Here is a 23605-nt window from a genome sequence, read left to right as displayed (position 1 = left end):
TCACTAGTGTCGCTAGGTAGCTAGTTATTTTTTTAGGTTCACTGCCAGGTTTTTGTAGCGCTAGGTACCCCGATATACTACCCAATAATGGTTTTAACCCCCTGATTGCCCCTAGTTAACCCTTTCACCCCCTTTTGCCAGTGTCACTAAGCGATCGTTTTTCTGATCGCTGCATTAGTATCACTGGAGCCACTAAGTAGCTAGTTATTTTTTTAGGTTCACCGCCAGGTTTTTATAGCGCTAGGTACCCCCATATACGACCCAATAATGGTTTTAACCCCCTGATTGCCCCTAGTTAACCCTTTCACCCCCTTTTGCCAGTGTCACTAAGCAATCATTTTTCTGATCGCTGCATTAGTGTCGCTAGTGTCGCTAGGTAGCTAGTTATTTTTTTAGGTTTCCCGCCAGGTTTTTATAGCGCTAGGTACCCCGATATACTAAGCAATAATGGTTTTAACCCCCTGATTGCCCCTAGTTAACCCTTTTACCCCCTTTTGCCAGTGTCACTAAGCGATAATTTTTCTGATCGCTGCATTAGTGTCACTGGTGTCGCTAGGTAGCTAGTTATTTTTTTAGGTTCACCGCCAGGTTTTTATAGCGCTAGGTACCCCCATATACTACCCAATAATGGTTTTAACCCCCTGATTGCCCCTAGTTAACCAGCAATCATCGTATAAGTGTCACTGGTGACGCTGGTTAGCCAGTTAGTTATTTAGGTTCCCCGTCAGGTTTTTATATAGCGCCAGGGACCCCCATATACTACCTAATAAAAATTTGAACCCCCTGATTGCCCCTAGTTAACCCTTCCACCAATGATCACTGTATAAGTGTTACTTTTTATAGCATCAGGGCACCCACCATTTATTACCCAATAAAGGTTTAACCCCCTGATCACCCGGCGGGTGATATCAATTAGGTTTTAGGGTCAGGGTCTGCGTCGCCCCAGGCAGCTCTAGGTTAGTGCCAGTACCGCTAACACCCACGCGCAAAGCATACACCTCCCGTAGTGGTATAGAATCTGAACAGATCAATATCTGATCTGATCAGATCGATACTAGCGTCCCCAGCAGTTTAGGGTTCCAAAAAAATGCATTGTTAGCGGGATCAGCCCAGATACCTGCTAGCACCTGCGTTTTGCCCCTCCGCCCAGCCCACCCAAGTGCAGTATCGATCGATCACTGTCACTTACAAAACACTAAACACATAACTACAGCGATCGCAGAGTCAGGCCTGATCCCTGCGATCGCTAACAGTTTTTTTTGGTAGCGTTTTATATTTAAATCCGGAAGGCAGTGCTTGGTTTTTGGGGTCCAGTACGTGGCTAGGCTCCCAAAAAGTCCCCCATATGTGGTATCCCTGTACTCAGGAGAAGCAGCAGAATTTATTTTGGGGTGTAATTTCACTTATGCCCATAGCATGTGTGAGCAACATATCATTTAGTGACAACTTTGTGCAAAAAAAAAAAAATTGTAATATTCCTGCAACTTGTGGCAAAATATAAAATATTTCATGGACTCAACATGCCTCTCAGTAAATAGCTTGGGGTGTCTACTTTCCAAAATGGGTTCATTTGGGGGGGGGGGGTTTGTGCTATTTTGGCATTTTATCGCCTTCGAAACTGTGATAGGTAGTGAGGAGTGAAATCAAAAATTTGCACCCTTAGAAACCCTGAAGGCAGTGATTGGTTTTCGGGGTACCGTACGCAGCTAGACTCCCAAAAAGTCCCACATATGTGGTATCCCCATACTCAGGAGAAGCAGCAGAATATATTTTGGGGTGCAATTCCACATATAACTATGGCATGTGTGAGCAATATATCATTTAGTGACAACTTTTTGTAAACTTTTTTTTTTTTTTGTGTCATTATTCAATCACTTAGGACAAAAAAAAATATTCAATGGTCTCAACATGCCTCTCAGCAATTTCCTTGGGGTGTCTACTTTTCAAAATGGGGTCATTTGGGGGGGGGGGGGGTTGTACTGCCCTGCCATTTTAGCACCTCAAGAAATGAGATAGACAGTCATAAATTTAAAGCTGTGTAAATTCCAGAAAATGTACTCTAGTTTGTAGACGCTATAACTTTTGCGCAAACCAATAAATATACGCTTATTGACATTTTTTTTACTAAAGACATGTGGCTGAATACATTTTGCCCTAAATGTATGACTAAAATTGAGTTTATTCGATTTTTCTTATAACAAAAAGTAGAAAATATATTTTTCTCCCACAATTTTCGGTCTATCAAAATCAAATACAACCAAAATAAAGCTCTATTTGTGGGAAGAAAAGGACGCAAATTTCGTTTGGGTACAACATTGCATGACCGCGCAATTACCAGCGAAATTGTAAAAAGACCTCTGGTCCTTAGGCTGTTAATTGGTCCGGGGCTGAAGTGGTTAAGTGGGGAACTGCAGGGATCATGCCAGCAACAGTGCTGAATGAATGTTACAATGTTTGCACATTGCTGACATTGTATACAGTTTGAACATGTATGGCTTAGATGTAGAAATGTTTGTGATATTATTTATGTGCAAATATTGTAATATCCATTCAGCATGGTTGCTGGCAGGATTCCTGCAGTTTACCACTTAAGGGACATCTTAAGCACACCAATATTTGATCACACCCATATCCTACAGCAAGCGCCTTCTTTACCCATATTCTCTGAACAACCAAGGGTGTATTACACCTTAAAGGGGCAAAGTGTTCATTTGTTTATGCTAACCATAGCGTACAGGGTGCAGCACCATACAATGTTGTTAAATACGTTTTTTTGTTTTTTTAAATATTTTTAAAGGAGCAGGATGGAAAAAATTTCTCAAATGTACAAATTTTAACAGTGTATGTGGTTTTCATCCATTAATTTAAAAAAAATATGTTAAAGCAAATTAAATCTTTGGAACAAATTTCAAATATTTTGAGTATTTTCAGAAGACTTTTACTAAGAAAACGGAAAATTGTATCATACTTACCGTCATTTTCCTTTCCTGGTGCCTATCCATGGCAGCATAACTGTGATAAGCTCTTTCTCCGGAGTTCCCCCCCTCAGGATAGTTAATATGTTATAACAATTACAACTCTCCCTTACACCAGCATTCTCCTATTATATTGAATACCGTGGGAGGGCATTTATGCTGCCATGGATAGGCACCAGGAAAGGAAAATGACGGTAAGTATGATACACTTTTCCATTTTCCTGGTGCCTCCATGGCAGCATACCTGTGATAAAATAAATAGCTAACAGGGTGGGTAATGCTTCACAAAAAATGTTTTATTGCGGTATCGCGAGGGCCTCCTGTATCGCCCTCCTTCCAAAATCCACAGTAATAAGTATACTAGGATCGATTCTCTAATGCCGTATAAATGTGTTTGGGGATGCCCAAGTGGCTTCCCTGCAAATGGTCTCCAAAGAAACACTCGCTCTTGCCACCCATGATGACAACACTGCTCTTGTGGAGTGGGCTTTCACCGCCGGAGGCTCCAACCCTCTAGCCCTATACGCCTTTTGGATCAACTTGCAAATCCAGGAAGCGATGGTTCTTGAAGTGGCTTCTTTACCTTTATTCCTGCCCCAGGGCAGTATGAACAGTCTGTTTGATACCCTAAAAGAACTTGTAGCTTGTAGGTAACACTTTAATACTTTGGAGATGTCTAGTTCTTGTAATGATCCTGACAGCAGATCTGTAAACGTGGGTAGAGCCCAAACTTCCGCAAGGGTCGCATGGCATGAAACTTTTGGAACAAAACCTTGTACTGTCCGCAATTACACTCTATCGGGAAAGAAGGCTATGTGTTCTTCCTCTGCCCCTAGGGCATGTTATTCTGATGCTCTTCTTCCTGATGTTACTGCCACCAGAAACGCTGTCTTGAACGTCAGGTTCCATAGTGAAACAGAATCTAGTGGAAGAAATGGATGTGTCATTAGACAGTCCAAGATAAAAGGCAGATCCCAAGTTGGAAATCAACGCCTTGCTGGCGGCCTGATTTTCTTCACTGCTCTAAGGAATTAAATAACGAGTGAATCTTCCGCCAATTTCCTCTGAGTTGCCGCAGATATAGCTGCCACCTGAACCTTGAGCGAGCTGAGACTAAGACCAAGGTCAAGCCCTGTTTGCACAAACTCTAGCAGAAGTGTCGTGGATGGTCTTGTAGGCTCCAGGTCTTTGTCTACTGAAAACTATTTGAATTTATTCCAGATATTTGAATAGACATAATTTGTAGATGGCTTTCTGGCTCTTAATAAGGTCGATATCACATTTTCTGAACAACCTAATGACTGAAACATCTCCCTCTCAACATCCAGACAGGCAGATTGAGTTTGTGGGGTGCTGAATGCAGAAAGTTCCCTTGCGAGAGAAGTTGGGGAAATGTCTGAATTTTGCGTGGCCGACATGTACTGAGGTCCATTGCCTAGGTGAACCATGGCCTCCTCGGCCAGTAAGGGAGGATTGCCACCACACTTACTGGTTCCCTCATCAGCCTGAACCTGGAATCTCTGGATTAACAGTTTGGGTGGAAATGCATAAACTGGTTTGCAACTCCATGGTCTCGATAGGGCATCTACTGCTTCTGCTCGAGGGTGAGGCAGACGTGAGATGAACCTTGGAAGCTTGGCATTCGTTGGTGAAGCAAACAGGTCAATTTCCGGTGGTTCTTGGAGCTCCCTGATCCAATTGAATACAGAAGGATGAAGTGACCACTCGTTGTTGTCCTGAAAATGAGGGCACAGGTGATCTGCCTCTCTGTTTAAATGACCCGGAAAGTAAAACGCCTTCAGCTCTAGTAGGTTTCTTTCCACCCACAACATTACCAGCTCCACTTCTCTCAGTAAAGAGATACTGTGCGTTCCCCCTTGCCTTTGGATGTATGATACTGCCGCCCTGTTGTCTATGCGAACTAGGACTTTCTTCCGGTGTAGGTGCTCTTTCAGATTCACTAGGGATAGATAGACTTCCCGTAGCTCCAGGATATTTGAAACCACTCCTTTCGTCGAGAAATCCCTCCTTCCTTGAATCGCCAGGTGATTGCAATGTGCTCCCCAGCCTTTCGCACTTGCATCGGTGGTCAGGATGGTCCAAGAACGGGAATGAAGCTGACGAGATATTGAAATCAACTCCCTCTTTGACCACCAGAGGAGACCCTTCTACATGGATGTTGAAATTGTAATCAGTTGACTCAGTGACTTCCTCTTCCATTAAGTTAGGAAACCCACTTGGAAACTCCTCAGATGCCAATGTGCCCAGGGTAACATTGAAATGCAGGCCGACATGGTTCTGATTAGGCTTAAACAATCTGACGCTGACAGGTGAGACAGCGTTCTTACATGACATATTTTTTGAACAATTGCTTCGACCTTCTGGGGGAGTGTTGAAAAGAGCGCCAAGGTAGATCATTACCTGGGTTGGCGTCAGGCAACACTTCTCTGCGTTCATCAACCATCCAAACTCCTCTAGGGTGGACAAAATAATCTCTTTGTGTTTCAGCAGCTGCTCCGGGTTTGAAGCTAAAAGTAAAATATCATCTAAAAAATGAAAACCTCGTAACCCTCTCTCCCAGAGGGGAGCCAGGATTGCGATGAATACTTTTGAGAAAATTCTTGTGCATAGCCCGAAGGGCAGGCATTGAAATTGAAGGTGTACGGTCCCTACTGCAATCCTCAGAAATTTCTAAAAGGATGGGAGAATGGGAACATGAAAATATGCATCTTGCAAATCCACCGATATCATCATATCTCCTGGTTGGACCATCTGGATGATCATCTGTAGAGATTCCATTTTGAAAGAGTCCACCTGGATGAAGCAATTTAATCTCTTCAGGTCCTCTACCGGTCTCCACTCTCCACTCTTCTTGGGGACAAGGAAGAGAGGAGAATAGAACCCTGTCAACCTTTCGGAGTGAGGGACAGGCACTACCGCTTGCTGTTCTTGCAATAGGTGCAGATATCCCTGCATAGCCTCCGCCTTTTGTACCGAAGATGGCTGTTTTGTGAGAATGAAAGAATCTTGTGGCGGATGACCTATGAATGTCCAAAACTTACCAAAATGGACCCTAGGCACCACCCAAGCATCCCTGCATCAGCTGGACCAGACCTTGGCAAACCACTTCAACCTGGCCCCCACTGGTAGAAGAGAGAGAGACTTGTTGTCAAAAGATTTTCATCACCTCCTGGGGGTTGGCGAGACTTCTCTGTTTGGTTTTAGAAAGGTGGCTTAAGTACTTCTCCAATTCTTTTTAATGTCTCTGTTCTGCAGGAACTGAGAGAAGTTACTATTCCTAGAGGACTGAAATTTAGAAGAAACAACTCTCGAGCGTCTGACTCTTCTATCTTGGGGAAGTAGCCCAGACTTTCCACCTGTCACACGAGATTGCTTTCTCTAGTCTATCCCCAAACAGAGCCTTCCCATCAAAAGGGATTCTGCACCAATTCTGTTTCGATGCTGCATCTGCTGCCCATGGTTTCAGTCACAAAGCCGTTTCACCATAATTGTGTGTAACATAGCTCTAGCTGAGTACCTTACTGTATCGATCGCTGCTTCCCCTACAAAGTCCGCAGACAGTTTTAGTTCCTCCAGGGCCTTAATGATGTCATCTTTAGGCACCTCCTGATGAATGGCTACTTCTATATTCTCTGTCCACACCTTTATAGCATTGGATACTGAGGCTAGAGCTACCGCTGGCCTGCAAGCTCCACCTGCCAACTGACAGGCCTTCCTTAGATCTGAATCGATGCGCCTATCCAATGGATCTTTAAAGGAAGCTGAGTCCTCCATTGGTAGTATTATGTTTTTTGCTAAACGCACCACTGTGGCATCGACCACTGGAGGCGCGTCCAGAAAGGCTGCATCCGTTTATGCCAATGGGTATAGCTTTTGGAGCCTGTTTACGGTAAAACTTTATCCGTTTTCTTCCATTCCCCTTCAATGAGATCCTTTATTTTTTCCATTAAAGGAAAAAAGGCAAGTTTTTTCTTCAGAAAGAGAAAAGGGGATTTAGATCTCTTTGGGGGCTCTTCAGTCTCCTCCAAACCAATTGCCTGCTTGACTGCAGCCACGAAAGTCTGTACCAGTGAAAAATTAAAGTCTGAAGGCTCTAGTTCTTCCACAGAATCCTCCGATTCCTCCTTGTCTCCCATGGACAGGGGCAGTGACCCTGAGGTGCCCACTACAGTCCCAACGGTTGATGGGCCCGGAAGAACCTGGTCCGCAGGTTGTTGAGCCAGTGATGAATGCATTAGCTCTGCTAATGAGTCCTTGACCACCTTCTTTATTAGGTCAGTGACTTGCTGTACTTCCGTCTGCTCCTGCTCCCCTAAAACAGTAATTGCAGAACAGTTTATCTGCCATGAGGGTTGCACCACATGCCCGGCATTTTTTGGACCTTTCCCGTCTTGGCGGACTGGGAGAGTGATGTGTTTTAGAGGCTGACTTCCCGTCTGAAAGGTGTCTCGAGCTATTCAATCTACTGTGATCCGATCTTGGCCGGGAATGGCTGCTGCAGTGGCCAGAAGTCCTGATAGACATCTCTTGGCGTATAGGACTGTAACAAAGTAACAGCATAAGGCACTCTTTTGTTTAAAAAAAGAAAAATTCTCTTTTTTTTTTTTTGTGTGTGACCTTACCTAAGAAAACGAGGGTCTTGATCGGATGGTGGCTGGCTCATAACTGTGGGACATGCAAGGATCGAAAGACAGCAAAAATAGACACTGGAGCAAGGAAAAGGAAGTTTGAAATAAAAATTTTAACATCGACCTAAGTTATTCCAAAAAGAAATTTGCATATCCCTGGCCCAAGGTAAAGAAAATATATATTTATTTATTTACATAAATATATATATATATATATATATATATATATATATATATATTTTTTTTTTTTTTATATAAATGTACCTCTCTGCTTTTCCCCTATTTTCTCTTTCTTTTGTAAATATATATATATATATCAGTATATATAAATATCATTATCCTCTTTTTTTTTTTTATCATGAAAGTTATCCAAACAAGCCTAAGAAAATGCCACATTGATCAATAGAGCTTCTTACCCGAGAAAACAGCAGAGGTTTACCAGCTCAAAGGGAGGACCTGTAGAACCACAGCCTATCTATTGCTCCCTCTCCAGCCGTCTAAATAGGTACACAACGTCCGCCCTCAATTCCTTACTCCACCCCCCAGTTCCTCCCTCCAGTGAGGGAAAGCTGTGACATGCTTTCCCACAAACAGCATGGCGGAACGGGCCTCCACGTACTGCACATACTCCGTCCCGCTCGCCGAACCTCTAAGCCAATCAGCTACCACCTAAGCTAATAATACTGGCTTCCCTGCGGCGCTTCGCGCCCGATGCTCGCTCATCCACTGCAACCACCAATGCTGAAGGAAGAAGGGGGAAAGTAAGAAATAAATATAAGGAGGAGAAAAAAAAAGGAGAAACAAATTTCATGAAATAGGCATGAGAGAAAACAGACTTACCTGTCCCACCTACCATGCAGGACAATAGCTCCAAGTTTGGACACTTGCTGCTGCCCCAAAAGAGAGAGGGTGGCTGGGAGAGGCTTGAACCACATGGCAGAAGTAAGCATACCACAAAACTATCCATCAGGTATGAGGAAAAAAAGGAGAATGCTGGTGGAAGGGAGAGTTGTCACTTTTATAGCATATTAACTATCCTGAAGGGGGGAACTCCCGGGCGGAGCTTATCACAGGTATGCTGCCATGGAGGCACCAGGAAATTTTATTTGAAATTCTACTAGCGTATACCCAGATTAAGGGTGTAAGTCTGCCAAGTTTTGTTGGGGGTGCTACTGCACATTAGAAAATACATTCTAAAATAATCCTCTGTTTTATCTGTGTTTTTTCCTATTTATTTTATTTCCTTATCGTCCTCAGACACACTGTTCACTCTGAGATGCTATCCCAAGGTACCCCTATTTTATTTTATTTTTTTCCACGCCATTTACTATGTCTATCTCTATAAGGTTATATAAGGTAAACAGGTGTGGCAACTCAATAGGTGACCTTTTATCTTTACCTTTCTAGAAGAAATTTTAATAAAATAGACATATTAAAACCCACTGGAAAAGATATGAAAACTGCAGCACATGTTCAACATGACTTGAAGGGAAGAAGCCAAAGTTTAATAAACATCTCATTAAATGGCACAGGATATTATTTAACATTGGCTTATTCTTCGATGAAAACATCTTTGTTTTGCTTTTTCCATTTAACAGGGTGAATGATTCCTTTAAAAATCAAAACTTGTTTATATTTAATTTATGGTAGATGCTGAAGTCCTTAATTACTTGTACTCCCAGGGTCTACCTTATTTTTCTTATCGCTTATGCTTACTTTAGATGAAGAAAAAAAAACAATTCAGAGACACTACTAATGTGTTAATAGATTAAATTTAAATATATTATTAATTTTAAGATGAACTAAGAATTATAAATAAAATGATAATTAAAAATATATATTTATTTTGATATATTGGTGTAGCCTAAAGGAAATCTACTATTTAATTAAGGGCCAATACTAAAGACAAACATTAAAACATTTTATTGTATTATCAGTATTTTTACTGAGCAAATTAACATTTATATGTCGCACCCCCTGACCCTCAGAGGCTTAGTGGCACTCCCAAAGACAGGGTGAAAAGAGGGATAAGAAGTTAGGAACACCTGTTACTGGCCTGCAGACTCAATAGTACAAAAAGAAGAGACACCAGTACAGAAAAGAGCCGTTAAGCTGACTCCAGCAATCTGTACATTCTTAGTAGTCTTCATGAGAAACCAAATCTTTCCAGCAGTAGTAGTGTCAATGATACTCTCTTAAAGCGGAGGCCCGCCCACCCCTGCAAAAATTAAAAGCCAGCAGCTACACATACTGCAGCTGCTGACTTTTAATAATAGGACACTTACCTGTCCTGGAGTCCAGCATTGTTGGCATCGCAGCTGATGTTTCCATCAGCCGTTGGGTGCTGCCACTGCCAGAACCCTGTAGTGAAGCATTATGGCTTCACGCCGAGTCCCTACTGCGCATGCACGAGGCACCTCTGCACTCTCCTTCTGGCCCAGCAGTGGGGGAAGGAGGAGGGAGTCGAGCTGCTGACATAATTTGCCACGGCCCATCTCCCGGAAGTGGAGACAGGGTACCTGTCAAGGACAGGTATCTGCTCCCCGAAAGGTGCCAAATGTGGCAGCAGAGGGGGTAGAAGACAAATGAGTGGAAGTTCCACTTTTGAGTGGAACTCCGCTTTAATGCTTTCCCCCGACTCTCCACAGGTTCCTCACTCAGGACCTCATGTGACAGAGTGACCTCTGGTACATTAACTCAGACATCATCTGTTTCTCTCCTGTCCTCAGCCAGGCTCCCAGACCACAGAGCCTCAAGGACTAGGACTCACTGGACAAGACTTCTTCTGTTCCAAGCACATGTACAGTATAGTCCTCAGACTTCAGGCTTTGTTCCTCACATATCCACCAGGCCGAGTCTGGAGGGAGGTATATGACCTCTTTGCCCGCCCCAAATTTGTATACTCTCCCCCAGTATGCATCCATTGCCAAAAACCTCCTACTGGTTGACTAGGGGAAGTATAAGTATTCATAAGTATTTGTTACTGTAGTTTCTGACACTTATACCATAGTGACACCTACTGGTAGAAGGGAGAAACCACAGCTCCACTAACTTAACGCCACTGACTTAACTGAAATGAACATGTAGACTATAAACCAGCTAGGTTGTCTACCACCCAGCAGAATGAAATTTGACTAGCAACCCCTGTTTAGGACAGGGTGGCTACATATATTTACAATTTTCACTTTACCACTTGCAGAGTATGAATGATCTAGGGATCTTTTAATAACTGACATGTTGAAAATAGACTTGCATAAAAGGAAAGATTAGATTACATAGACCAGTGGATGAGTTACAAGAGAAACACACCCCTCACGCCTTACTGGCAAAAACAGGGCCAAATGAACAAGCATTCAGACACTGCAAGTTATTTTACTAGAAAACTCAAAATGCTTTGCAAGCTGATCATTATTTTCTGTATGCACTGTGTAATGAAGGATGAGTTGTAAAGTACAGATTTTATAAATACATTCTAAAGTTTTTAAAATGTAGACTTTCACAAAATTCATAGAAAATTGATGAAAGAGCACTATAGTTTTCCATTTTAATTCTTAATTCCTGCATGTATTCTTGCAGCCTTTGCTGTATACAAAGGGGTCTGTGGTATGTACAGACACCCTATGGCAGCTCGCAAAGTTTTAAAAATTAGAAAGGGACAGAAGGACATAGGAGAGAAATTGAGGGAAAAATACAGTCAAATAAAAGACACAAAGCTAAATATTCACAACCTGTAGCATACCTAGCCTTGCATCAAACGCAGATCATTTTTTAATATCCCATTAATACACCAAAATTATTTTCAGTATTAACCAAGAAATTGAACATACATGCTGGAGGTGCAACTTTATTCAGGGATATGGAAATTAAAATATGACATGCAGGAGCTCAGATACACTATCGCCTGCATAGTTACTGTTATTGAAAATAGATAGGAGGGATGCCTTAAATTTAAGAAGAAAAATGTGGCAAGCTTAGTGTGCTGTCTGCAGAATACCTGGAGAAGTGGCTAGTAAAGTGGGCGTGTATGGCTTGTAGTATGGGAGTAAAATAGACCTCTGCATTGGTATCATTTGCATTATTAGTAAACACCAACATGTGAAATTGTCAGCAATAACAAACCAACATAAGACAAATCAAATTTTTTAATACACACTGCACTTGCTCAAAGTAAGTATTCAGGGTTACTAAACAACACAAACCAAATGACCAGGCCCTGCACTACAGTTCTATCATCTACGTGCCTCACAAGTAGACCTATTCCTGGGGACATCAACAACACTGGAACTTTCGCTCTGAACATTATCAGTGTAAGAATACTGAACTCTGCTCTAAGTTCAAAAACCAATTAGCAGTTGAGTAGGAGTTTATAAGCCATGATGAAGCTGCATCCATGTAGAATAATTCTTACCTTAGTGGCCATGTCTTGTGTAACTCTAATCAGGGGGCTAGACTGGTGTGTTTTTCATAAAATCTCTGAGGAAGTCCCATCTGGTGACGTAACATGTAAGATATGTGTCTCTCCCCCCCCCCCCCCCCCTGTTTTTGACATCATCATGCTTCTCTGGAAAAGCTTTATTCACATAGTGATACAGATCGTTGAATGCCAAACCTATTAGCTTCCATTGTGAGTAAGTTTTTTGTATATGTCTTGTAGCAGAGCGTCCCAGAGAGAGCCTGGGAAAGTCCTGTTCGGGGTTTATACCTCTCCCAGGCTCCTCTCAAACACATTCAGGGACCTGTGATCCAGTTCGGGTCTTGGCCCTCCTCCCCAGGCTAATTTAGGCTCACCTGAGCAGACAGCCTTTGCTCTCTGCCTGGGATGTTCACACAAGGTTGATCTGTGACAAGAGTAAGGTTGGTGAAACTTGTTTAGCAGTTCTTTGTAAAGACTGATAAGCGTTAGGCTTGTTCGGCCTGGTAGTGAGGGCCTGCAGACGGTATAGCTAGAGCCGTGACATGGCTAGGTTTTGTGTTGTGCTACTTTGCCCTTTATTTTTGTTTGCTGGAGCACTGTACAGCACCTGTATATGAACTTGTATATACCACAAATAAACACATTCTTTGTAATGGGATCCCGCACCTTCCACAAAAGATCTCGGAGTGATCCAGTGCAGCTCAAATGACAGAAAGTCATAAGCGTGGGATCCAAGTTAGAATAAAAGCAACTGATTTATTAACAAAAATTTATAGCATACTAATGCCGCGTACACACGATCGGAATTCCGGACAGAAAAAGACCGATGAGAGCTTTTCATCGGAAAATGCGACCGTGTGTATGCTCCATCGGAATTTAGCTGTCCGAATTTCTGCCATCCAAAAATTGATAGCATGTTCTTAATTTTCCCAACGGAAAAACTTTCTATCGGAAATTTCGATCGTGTGTATGTAATTCCGATACGCCAAAAATCACGCATGCTCAGATTCAACTACGAGATGGAAGCTATTGAATACTGGCTATAGAACTTCCTTTTTCTAGTCCCATCGTACGTGTTGTACATCACCGTGTTCTAAACTATTGGAATTTGGCGTGACCGTGTGCAGGCAAGACAGCTTGAGCGGAATTCCGTTGGGAAAACCATCCGATTTTTTTCCGACGAGAATTCCAATCGTGTGTATGCAGCATTACAGTTAAAATCTGGTAGATCACCATGGTAAGCAGAGGGCACCAGGATACACAATAACCAGTCTAAGCTGAAGCAGCAGCATCGTGATCTACCACTGTTCAGCTTAGCGTGGTTATGTCTGTCCTGCTGCCCTCTGCTTCCAATGCTGATCTACCAAATTGTAGCTGTAAGTGTGCTATACATTTTTGCTAATAAATCAGTTGCTTTTATTCTAACTTGGATCCCACGCTCATATCTTTCTGTCATTTGTCCTAATTTAGAGGTCTATATTTCTGGTGAGCATATATAGTTTCTCATGAGTGGTAGTGTAGGTGAAGGTCAATGTTTGTTTTTGCATGGTCCGGAACACTGGGCAGTTTTTGAAGATATCTAATGCTGAATTTAAGAGACTGCATATAACACTGATATATGTTGGATCACATAAGTGTGGTTGAAGGACTGTTTATTTTTTATAATCAAAATGGTATTGGGTGTAACATAAGAAGACACGTGTTATAATTGTATAATATTGCACATATTTAGTGGTACAGAGTATGGACCGCCGTTTTCCCCCCAGGAAGATTACTGTGCACAGCAATTAAGTAATAGTTAGAAAATTGTGACCTTTTTCTTTTCCCCCACTTTAATATCATAGCTCTTTACTAAAGAACACCCGATCTGTATATACATAACTCATAAGTAATAATTACAGGTGGTACAGATATATACAATACATCTAAAATGGAAGTGTATTTATTTTAGGTCGCATGCCATTTACTTAACTATTACTGTGTAACAAAGAGCTTAACCCTATATATTCTTGTGCGAGTAATTAATACATTTTCAATTTGTTGTATGATCAATAAAAACTTTTGACAAGGAAAATTGTGAGCTTTAAACAAGTGATATCACATATACAGTATTCAAAAGAAAATTTGAATAAGGACAACCTTTTTTTTACCAGGCTGTAATTGCTTTACAAAGAAAATTAATATTTTCTATTATTATCTTTTGTTTTGTTGAACCTGAAATTTATTTAGCTGGTTTAAACTAAGTGCGACTGGGCTTTAAAGTAAATCTGTGTTAGAGACTCTCTTTGTTATATTTTCCCCTTAAAAAATGGCCACTTGCATGGCAGTCATACTAATCCAGTGGCTTTAATATTTTTCAGGGCACAGCCCAGGAAGCACTATTCAAATCTGAAATTCACTCTTTCTATTCTGGTTGCTCGTAATGCATCGGTGACAAAGTATTGATGTAAGAAGCAGCCATGTGGCCAGGCAATTTGTATTTTTTTTTTAAGCAGATCAAAAACAACAGCCCTGTTTCTGATTCAAATGTTTCCCTTACAAATGTATTTAGCTGTTTGCTTAGAGTTGCCCTTTAAAACCATTATCCCAAAAATAGAAGAAACATACTTACTGCAGGAGATTAATAAGAAAAAAAAAAAAAAAACTACTAATGACTTTCTGGGCTAAGTTTTCTCCAGTAGAACCTGTGGTTTTCCTGCCAGGAGCTGCAGCTGGCACGCGGTCATCAAGTGCTCAGCGGCAGCCAACACTAGCTCTGTGTGCCAAAATGTCTGCTCATTTCATATGCCTCAGATGTTATGTACTGTATTAAATATGCATGGCCATAATGTCCCTCTCATCTTGGTAAACATGACATTTTGTTGGCAGAAAGTCCAACACAACTGAATTAGCCTGCACTGGACATATTGGCAGATCTCTGTGGATAAATGTGATTGAATTTTACATGGCACCAACAGAATAAAGCCTCATGCTGAGATTATATTATGTTCTTTATTTTAACTGTAGAGATCTTATAAAATGCCCCAATAAAAAGTAGAAGGGGAGCAAAGGAGGGAGTGTTTAATTGATAATGCACCTTGTCAAAAAAGGAGATGGTTGCTGGTCTAGAATTACTTTTTTCCAAGCAATTATAATTATCATTGTTTACTGGTAAGATTTTGACAGAAATATGTTGTGCTCCATTGCTGCACTAAGTAGTGTCCTGTACAGAAATGCTTACTACTGTGCTATTTATTCATAAAAACAAAGGATAAAGCAATGAATATTCCAATGTAATGCCTATGCAATAGGCATATACTTTATAATGTATAAAAATATAAAATTTGAAAGTTTGAAGCAATTTGTTACTTAAAGGATAAGTTCCCCTTTAAAACATGTTACCTGTTCCCCCCATATTTAGGGTGGAACATGTAACATGTTCCAGCTCCAGCCCCTTCTCCCCAGATTCCTCTCTGCCTTTGACAGCACATGGGGGTTGGCATTGCGCACACAGTCGTATCATTCATTCACAGATTCCTGTGAATTTACAAATTTGCAAGTACCATCTGCCACCACAAGAGACAGACTTGTAGTTTCAATGGGCTGCGGGAGTGCTGATGATCGTTCACACAGTCCACTGACATGTGCTCCAGCTTTCAAACAAAAAGCCTATACAGGGGTACAGGTGGATAGCTGGAGGACATGTCTATAGGAGCCCAAACTGCACCTGTGATCTACTGATCGTGGATGCAATGCCTCCTACAGGAATAAATAATAAATGCACATTTTTTTCTGCAAAATATGTGCATTTATAATTTTTTCTTTAAAAGGGAACTTATCTTTTAAAAAAACACCCTGTTTCAACCCAATATGTTTTTTTTTTCAATCCCTAAAACCTGAAGAACTCAAATCAGTTGGCTTGTGATACTCTTCAATTAACCATGAACGATGATCAGAAGCTCTTGTCTATGCTCTGCCAATCAGTCTACTGTCTACCTCTCATCACACTGGAAGGCTTCAGGACCTGTGAGGACCTAGTGATGGGCAAATGTAAACACCTGGCATCGGCAACATTACCAAGGGGTAATGTGCGAGCTATAGACTGGACATTACAATTCAGGAGGAGGAAGAAAGAAGGAAGACCCGGGACCTAGTATGCAATTGTAGCTTATTTTAGATTTCCATATGCATACATTGATTTCTTATTCAGCAACACAATGCTGCTGCCTTGAACATGTGGCATTCAATTGAATTGAATACCAACTCTTCATTTCAATCTTTTAGTAGAGCAAGGTGTATTTTCACCAATTCTTGTTTGTTTCTCATGAGAAGATGGCAAAGCCTTGAGCATTTTCCTAAAAAAAAAATTGTGAAGAGCCCTAAGTAAGTCTCAGCAGTGCACAGAAACTGGAGTCTTCTGGCTCATACAGTACTTTCTGAACATTGATATTGCTTAGGAAACACACTTTAAAAGCATATTTGCTAAGTTGTACCTAACAGTTGAACAACTGCTGGTAACCTGGAACAGTGGTTAGTGGTTAATTAATAAGTGATGCCACTGCACAGTAAGATTTATTCATACACAGTGATTTTTACAGCTCTAGGGGCTCTATGCCACATGCACCTACAGTTCACAAAGTGTTATCAGTCTATTAATAACATCTCAAAGTGGATATGAAGAAACATTTAGAAATGTTATTTGTGCTTAAAGCGGGAGTAAACCCGCTGAATTTTTTTTTTTACACCTGTAAGGGAAAAGGCATAATGAGCTAGTATGCACTGCATACTAGCTTATTATGAAATACTTACCTTAGAACGAGGCGCCGGCATCTCACTCGGTCCACGCCAAGGGAGCTGACATGTTCCCTTGGCGTGTTTTCTGGGTATCGCAGCTCCGGAGCTGATTGGCCGGAGCCACGATGTTGTCACTCCCGCGCATGTGCGTGGGAGTTTTCTTCCCAACAGGGTCTGGCGTCTGCCAGACTTTCAGCCGAGAATCGCCGGAGCTCATGCACTGCTGAAGTCATTGGCTCATTGCGAGGGGAATATCTCCTAACCCGTACAGGTTTAGGAGATATTCTTTTTACCTACAGGTAAGCCTTATTATAGGTCTAGCTCCTAGTATGTGAGGGTGTCTAGGTATGTGACCTCATCCAAGACACTGCTAATCATGGGTCTATTAATATGTTTTCACCCAATATTCCCACAATTTTTACCCAATATTTACACAATTTTCTAATAGAATCCTATTAGAAAAATATATGAATCTTGGGTTAAAGTTGTTTGATTCCTGTGTGCAAAATGTTGGTAATTACATTTTTGTTCCATTATAACTCAAGTAGACATGTGCAAAAGGAAAAAATTTGTTTAGTTTCGTTTCGTTTTAATTAGTTAATTCATTAATTTCATTTAGTTATATTCGTTAACTTCCTTAAATTCGTTTTCAGATTTCGTTTAGTTTTCTACCGAATTCTAAAAATCGGCCACATTCGAAAATATTTCAAACAAATTCGAAAATATTTCTACCAGATTCGAAATGATTTCAACATGATTCGACATTATTTCAACCGCATTCGAAAATATTTTGTGACCCGACTTTAGGGCCATGTATCTCGGGGTCACTTGGTGCTAGAAACTCCAAATTTGGATATGTTGTAGTGCTATGCATACCAATTTTGGGGTTTCTAGCTATAAGTGACCCCGAGATATGTGGCCCCAAAATCGGGTCGCAAAATGTCATTCTCTGCTCTAATAACTAATAACATTTTGCGACCCGATTTTGGGGCCACATATCTCGGGGTCACTTATAGTTAGAAACCCCATATTTGGTATGCGAACACAATAATACTAGCACTACAACATATCCAAATTTGAAGTGTCTAGCACCAAGTGACCCCGAGATACATGGCCCTAAAGTCGGGTCATAAAATATTTTCGAATGCGGTTGAAATAATGTCGAATCATGTTGAAATCATTTTGAATGCAGTTGAAATAATGTCGAATCATGTTGAAATAATTTCGAATGCATTCGAAATTATTTCAACATGATTCGACATTATTTCAACCACATTTGAAAATATTTTGTGACCCGATTTTAGGGCCATGTATCTCGGGGTCCCTTAGTGCTAGTACTATTGTGTTTGCATACCAAATTTGGGGTTTCTAGCTATAAGTGACCCCGAGATATGTGGCCCCAAAATTGGGTCGCAAAATGTCATTCTCTGCTCTAATAACTAATAACATTTTGCGACCCGATTTTGGGGCCACATATCTCGGGGTCACTTATAGCTAGAACCCCCAAATTTGGTATGCAAACACAATAATACTAGCACTACAACATATCCAAAATAGTGTCTAGCACCAAGTGACCCCGAGATACATGGCCCTAAAGTCGGGTCACAAAATATTTTCGAATGCGGTTGAAATAATGTTGAATCATGTTGAAATCATTTCGAATGCAGTTGAAATAATGTCGAATCATGTTGAAATAATTTCGAATGTGGTTGAAATAATTTTGAATCATGTCGAATTCATTCGAATTCATTCGTTATATTTCTTTCGTATTCGTTGTAATTTGTTATTTTTTATTCGGACATTCGGATGCATCCAAATGTCCGAAAGATGCAAAATTCGGCCGAATTTTGATTCGTTACGAAACGAATTGCACAAGCCTAAACTCAAGTGTTTTACCTAAATCTTTCTCCATTTACTGATATTTCAGTATATGAAGTTGACATTACATTGATGCAGACACAAAAGTTCAAAAGCCTGAGGTCATAAGCTTGCTGGCAGAGTCATTAATAATTCCAGATAATATTGGATTGCTAAAAAGTTTATTATTTTTAGTGTAGTAGTAAGCAAAATTCTATACAGTTGATTTCGGGTACACCCTTAGCTTACTATTTCAAAGGTCAACTCTTAGTAAAAGTAAGCAGAAATGCCTATACTATTATAAATTTGTGAATTCCTCTATAAACAGATCATATAATGTAAATATGTTCTAAAGATATATTTATTGCAGATTCATATTGACATCTTTTATACAGATTTGCCACAAGTGGGAAGTTCATCTTCATTGACAGGGAACACAAGTTTACTCAAGTGTTGTAGGAAATATTGCACATCAGGCATCCTCTTAGATGACTCAGACCTATGGGTGACTCTGTGCAAGTATCTATTACAGACTGAATTCCCAGCACAGTAATCTGTATCACATTTTGATGTAGCATTTACATTTTACTTGCTTGCTGCAGTTTCATGTTATGATTATCATATTCTATACTGAGATTTTCAGTAGTGGAGTATTATGTCATATTATTTATCATTTAGTGTGAAAAGTTTGGAGTTAACACCCTTTATCAGGTTACTTAACTAATTGAAGATTCAAGCTTTTGCTTTAGGTTTAGGTTCTTTCCTCGGGCATTATACAAATATGTGGCATTATTTTCAGAATTGGTTAATGCTCAAGAAAGTGTATCTCAACCCTCAACCTTAAAATAAATATGGCATACCTTCACCTAATCCGAAATGTTTTGCCATTCTCTATCATGTTTTTCTTTTAATAGCAGTTAACTCTTGCAAAACTCAACCTTTGCTTTTGTAATAGGGTTACAATGCTGTGTTTGCATGCATAAAAGGATGGCTAATATAAGATTTTAACCTATCCCAACTTTCTGCATCCATAGATTTGTAAATGCTTTCTTTGTCTGTCATCACTATATAATGGATTGTGATTACATCCTTTCTTGAAAGGCGCCAAATTGCCAAACTTTTAGAATACAACAAAGCACCTAGTATTACATTTGTAGCCAGAAAACCCTCTTCTTTCTACCACATTTTTGCTAAGAGCTTGGCTTCTCTGAATTGTCGTCAAAGCCCTAGTCTTTCTTGTTCAATTACAGTAGCTTACAAGTAGCACCCTCATTACATGGGGATGGAGGGTGAAAGTTAGCAATGATGGCAGGCAAGTCAAGCTCAAAAGAAATGCGTCTTCAGCATCCTAAACCCAAAGTTGATGCTAATGAAGGCAAAGAAATCCTGCCAAAAAAATGTAATGTGCTCCAACAGGAAATAAAAATATAACTTCTGATCTTCAAACACAACTGGATAACTCTCTGGATCAACATTTTACAATGTCATGACACCAGCTTCAGAGAGGCAAGGAAGGGATAATTTTCTGGCTAATATTAGTAATGACAGGCATTTTCTTAGAAGGGATTTTTAAAATGTACTTACATACATGCTCACTTTAAAGCGGAATGTCCATGGCAAACAAATTGTCTGCTTTTTTCCAAGTTTCCTGCACCCCCTAACACAAATAGCTTTTAAACCCCCCCCCCCCCCAAAAAAATTTCTACCCTTTCTGTGACTTGCAATGATGCAGGAGGCATGGATGACGACATTGCACATCACCATTGCCTCCTGGGATTAACCCAAGAAAATACACTCTGGGGCTGGAATGCATTCTCCTGGCAGTTTGAGCTACCAGGTTTGCAAGAAAACACAGTGATGTAACTCATTAACACAGAAGAATTGGAGGCCAAAGTAAGTACCGGTAATTTTTTTCTAGAGCAATCTGTTTGTTAACAAATGGCATTTGTGTTGTAATGGCAGGGGGCTTGCACAAAAAAAAACAGACCTTCCATTTGGCATTGAAGGTCCACTTTAATTATCACTGGGATGTGCTGAATTAGCTTTATAGAGAGTCTATTTTGTAATTTTTTTCAGTCTGGTTCAGCCTATCTTCTACATGCTTGCATTGATTACTTTGTGTGTCCCCATAATCTCCTATTGCTCGGGGGCCCCATGAGTTGTTAGTCCGCCTCTAAACAGATCATCGTGAGCTAAGTGAGAAATGCTTGCAGGCAGCCATGACACCTCCTCCTCAGAAACATCTGTTTTTTTGTTCTTAATTTTCGTTAGGTAGGTGGTATGGATAGAAACACATAACAAACACATAGTGGAGTTTTTTTCAAATTTAACTGCAAAAGTGGAAATACACATGCACCTGCTGATAAGGTTAGTTGGTCTATAATACCTTTAAAATACAACATTTGTGTATGATAATTATACACACAACCTAAAAACAAGCATCAAACAAAACATTGAACATAGCAATTTCCAGTATATAGTATGACATCATTGTTTTAATTTTTTTAAACTCACATTAGGGACAAAGCTGGGTGACATTGATTTTTCCAAAACGGCATCCCAGTTCATATCAGCCAGGTAAGGGGAAGTCTGAATGTCAGATAAGGATGAATAGCGGCACTCTGGGTCCTTGTTAAGAAGCTGCAAAAAATTTCAGTGATCATAAATCACAGCATCATAAATCAGGATTGTGCAAAACTGAGGAAATGCTGACAACCAACCAATTTCACATTATTGTACTCAGGCCAGTCAAGGACAAGGTCAGACAAATGCCCTGAGCAATCACACTTTTCTGAATTGAAAGCTGCAGTGGCCACTTTCTAAGCGGATATATCTCAGTATATATTTTTAAAGGAAATTTGCAAAAAAGAGAAACATAGAGATTGCCATTGCTGCTCTCATGTTCTAAAAATGTTAGTTTCCTGGCTCTGACACTCTTTTTTTCAGTGATTTCTGTAACTGACCTGGAACAAGCATGCAGATAAGTCACTGGAATACGTGTCTCCATTGGAACATTTACTTTCACATCCTGTTCCTGTGAAAATCGCAAAATTTTGGACTTCCCATCCATTTCTGTCTCTGTGATAATGCGTACTAGGTCAACCAGAGAGGAGGAATCTCTTCAGAGCGTACACAGACAGCAGTAAAAACCTGACATGTGTTTTAGTACCTTCCCACCCTATCCAAAACATATACTTTAAAGTGGTTCTAAAGTCAGAAGGTTTTTTTTTTATCTTAATGCATTATATGCATTAGGATAAAAAAACTTCTGTGTACAGCAGCCCCCCTTATACTTACCTGAGCCCATCTCAATCCAGCAATGATGCATGAGAGCCACAGTTGTTTGGAACTCTCCCTTCTCATGGGCTGAGACAGCAGCAGGGTGCCATTGTCTCCCGCTGCTATCAAATAGTCAGTGAACCAATGAGGAGAGAGAGGGGGCAGGGCCAAGCTGTGGCTCCATGCCTGAATGGACACACAGAGCAGCGGCTTGGCTTGGGTGTCCCCATAGCAGGCTGCCTGATGTGGGAGCACTCGGCTGGAGGGAGGGGCCAGGAGTGCCGCGAGGGACCCAAGAAGAGAAGGATCTGGGCTGTTCTGTGCAAAACCACTTCACAAAGCAGGTATTGCATGTTTATTATTTTTAAAAGAAAAAAAACAAGACTTTAGTATCACTTTAAAGCAAACCAGAAGTTTCATGAGTCAGGATTGTGGCCCTTTACTGAACATTCCCTGATCCTTGTAAATCAGGGAAGCATGCTTATCACTGTCATAGCCAACCAAACTGGTCTACTGTTTCATCTCATTGCCACTTTAACCTTTATAAAGTGGATTACATCACAATGGGATTTTGAGAACCTAAAAGTAGCTTAAATTTGAAAAGTGTTGCCAGAAGTTTTGTTAAATCCCACAGAGTGCACATTGCACTTGGTCCTGTTCAAATCTGTGCAATGGTTTTGAAATAATTCCACTCCGCTTTTCTGTCAGTGCTGTGCTGTAGCTCCACCCCAGACTGAATCCCAGTTTATGGGTGCTCCTATGGAGGAGCTACAGCCAGCTCTAAAGCCCTTCCTCTGAAGCGCTCCCTCTGAAGCCCTCTTGCAGACCTCTGACAACTTCCATGTATTTAAAAGATTCCAATAACCCTGACCTAAAGACTGAGCCCAGATATAGCCACCAGCTATTCAGGGGAAAGTAGTAGCACTGGAAAGGGGTGCCATCATTCACAAAAACACAAACTCACAAGAACACAAGCCAGTTACTACACATGTAAGAAAGAGAATAATGTAGTAGCTTGAGCGTTATGGGCTTGTGTTTTTAAGAACTATAGCACTCCTCTTTAGCTACCATTATTCACAACAAAACAAGCCTACAGTCACTACTCCAGTTTCTCTCATCCAAATTGTATGTGGCTGTCAACCACGTATGGGCTCAGCCTTTCAGTACAAAGACGGTTTCAATTTGTCTGCCGCAATATCGGAATTCTGCTAAATGTCACTGATCGTCACCATTACTAAAAATGTAAATGTATCATTGTTTGTAAGCGCTATATCTTTTGTGCGAACCAATCAATATTCACTTGTTGAGATTTCTTCTTTTACCAAAAATATGAAGCAAAATACATATTAGCCTAAATTGATGAAGAAATTCGATTGTATTACATTTTTTTTATTGAATATGTTTTATAGCAGAAAGTAAAATATATAGTTTTTTATTCCAAAATTGGCGGTCTTTTTTTGTTTATAGCGCCAAAAATTTAAACTGCAGACGTGATCAAATACCACCAAAATTTGTGGGAAGTAAAGGACAACAATTTTATTTGGGCATGGTGTGGCATGATCAGTTATGTCGCGTGCACACGATCGGACAAACCGCCGGACTTTGCAGCTGAGGTCCGCCGGACTTTCCGAACGAGTGGACCTGCCCACACACGACCA

At 40.6% G+C, this 23605-nt stretch overlaps 1 protein-coding gene across 1 annotated transcript in view; it reads right to left on the bottom strand.

Moving 5' to 3' along the window:
* STK32B (serine/threonine kinase 32B) overlaps positions 1-23605 on the bottom strand; it is a 339672-nt gene that overhangs the window by 52972 nt on the left and 263095 nt on the right. Inside the window, exon 9 of the mRNA XM_077477798.1 lies at positions 21183-21308. Coding sequence (XP_077333924.1) covers positions 21183-21308 — 126 coding nt within the window. The remainder of the gene's footprint in view (positions 1-21182; positions 21309-23605) is intronic.

The sequence above is a fragment of the Lithobates pipiens genome, unplaced genomic scaffold (genome assembly GCF_037356315.1).
Source record: "Lithobates pipiens isolate NorthernLeopardFrog02 unplaced genomic scaffold, aLitPip1_a1.2 Scaffold_13, whole genome shotgun sequence".
NCBI classification, from domain to species: Eukaryota; Metazoa; Chordata; class Amphibia; order Anura; family Ranidae; genus Lithobates; species Lithobates pipiens.
The sequence above is the reverse complement of the archived record's forward strand: the minus strand, read 5'-3'. Positions and strand labels throughout refer to the sequence as shown.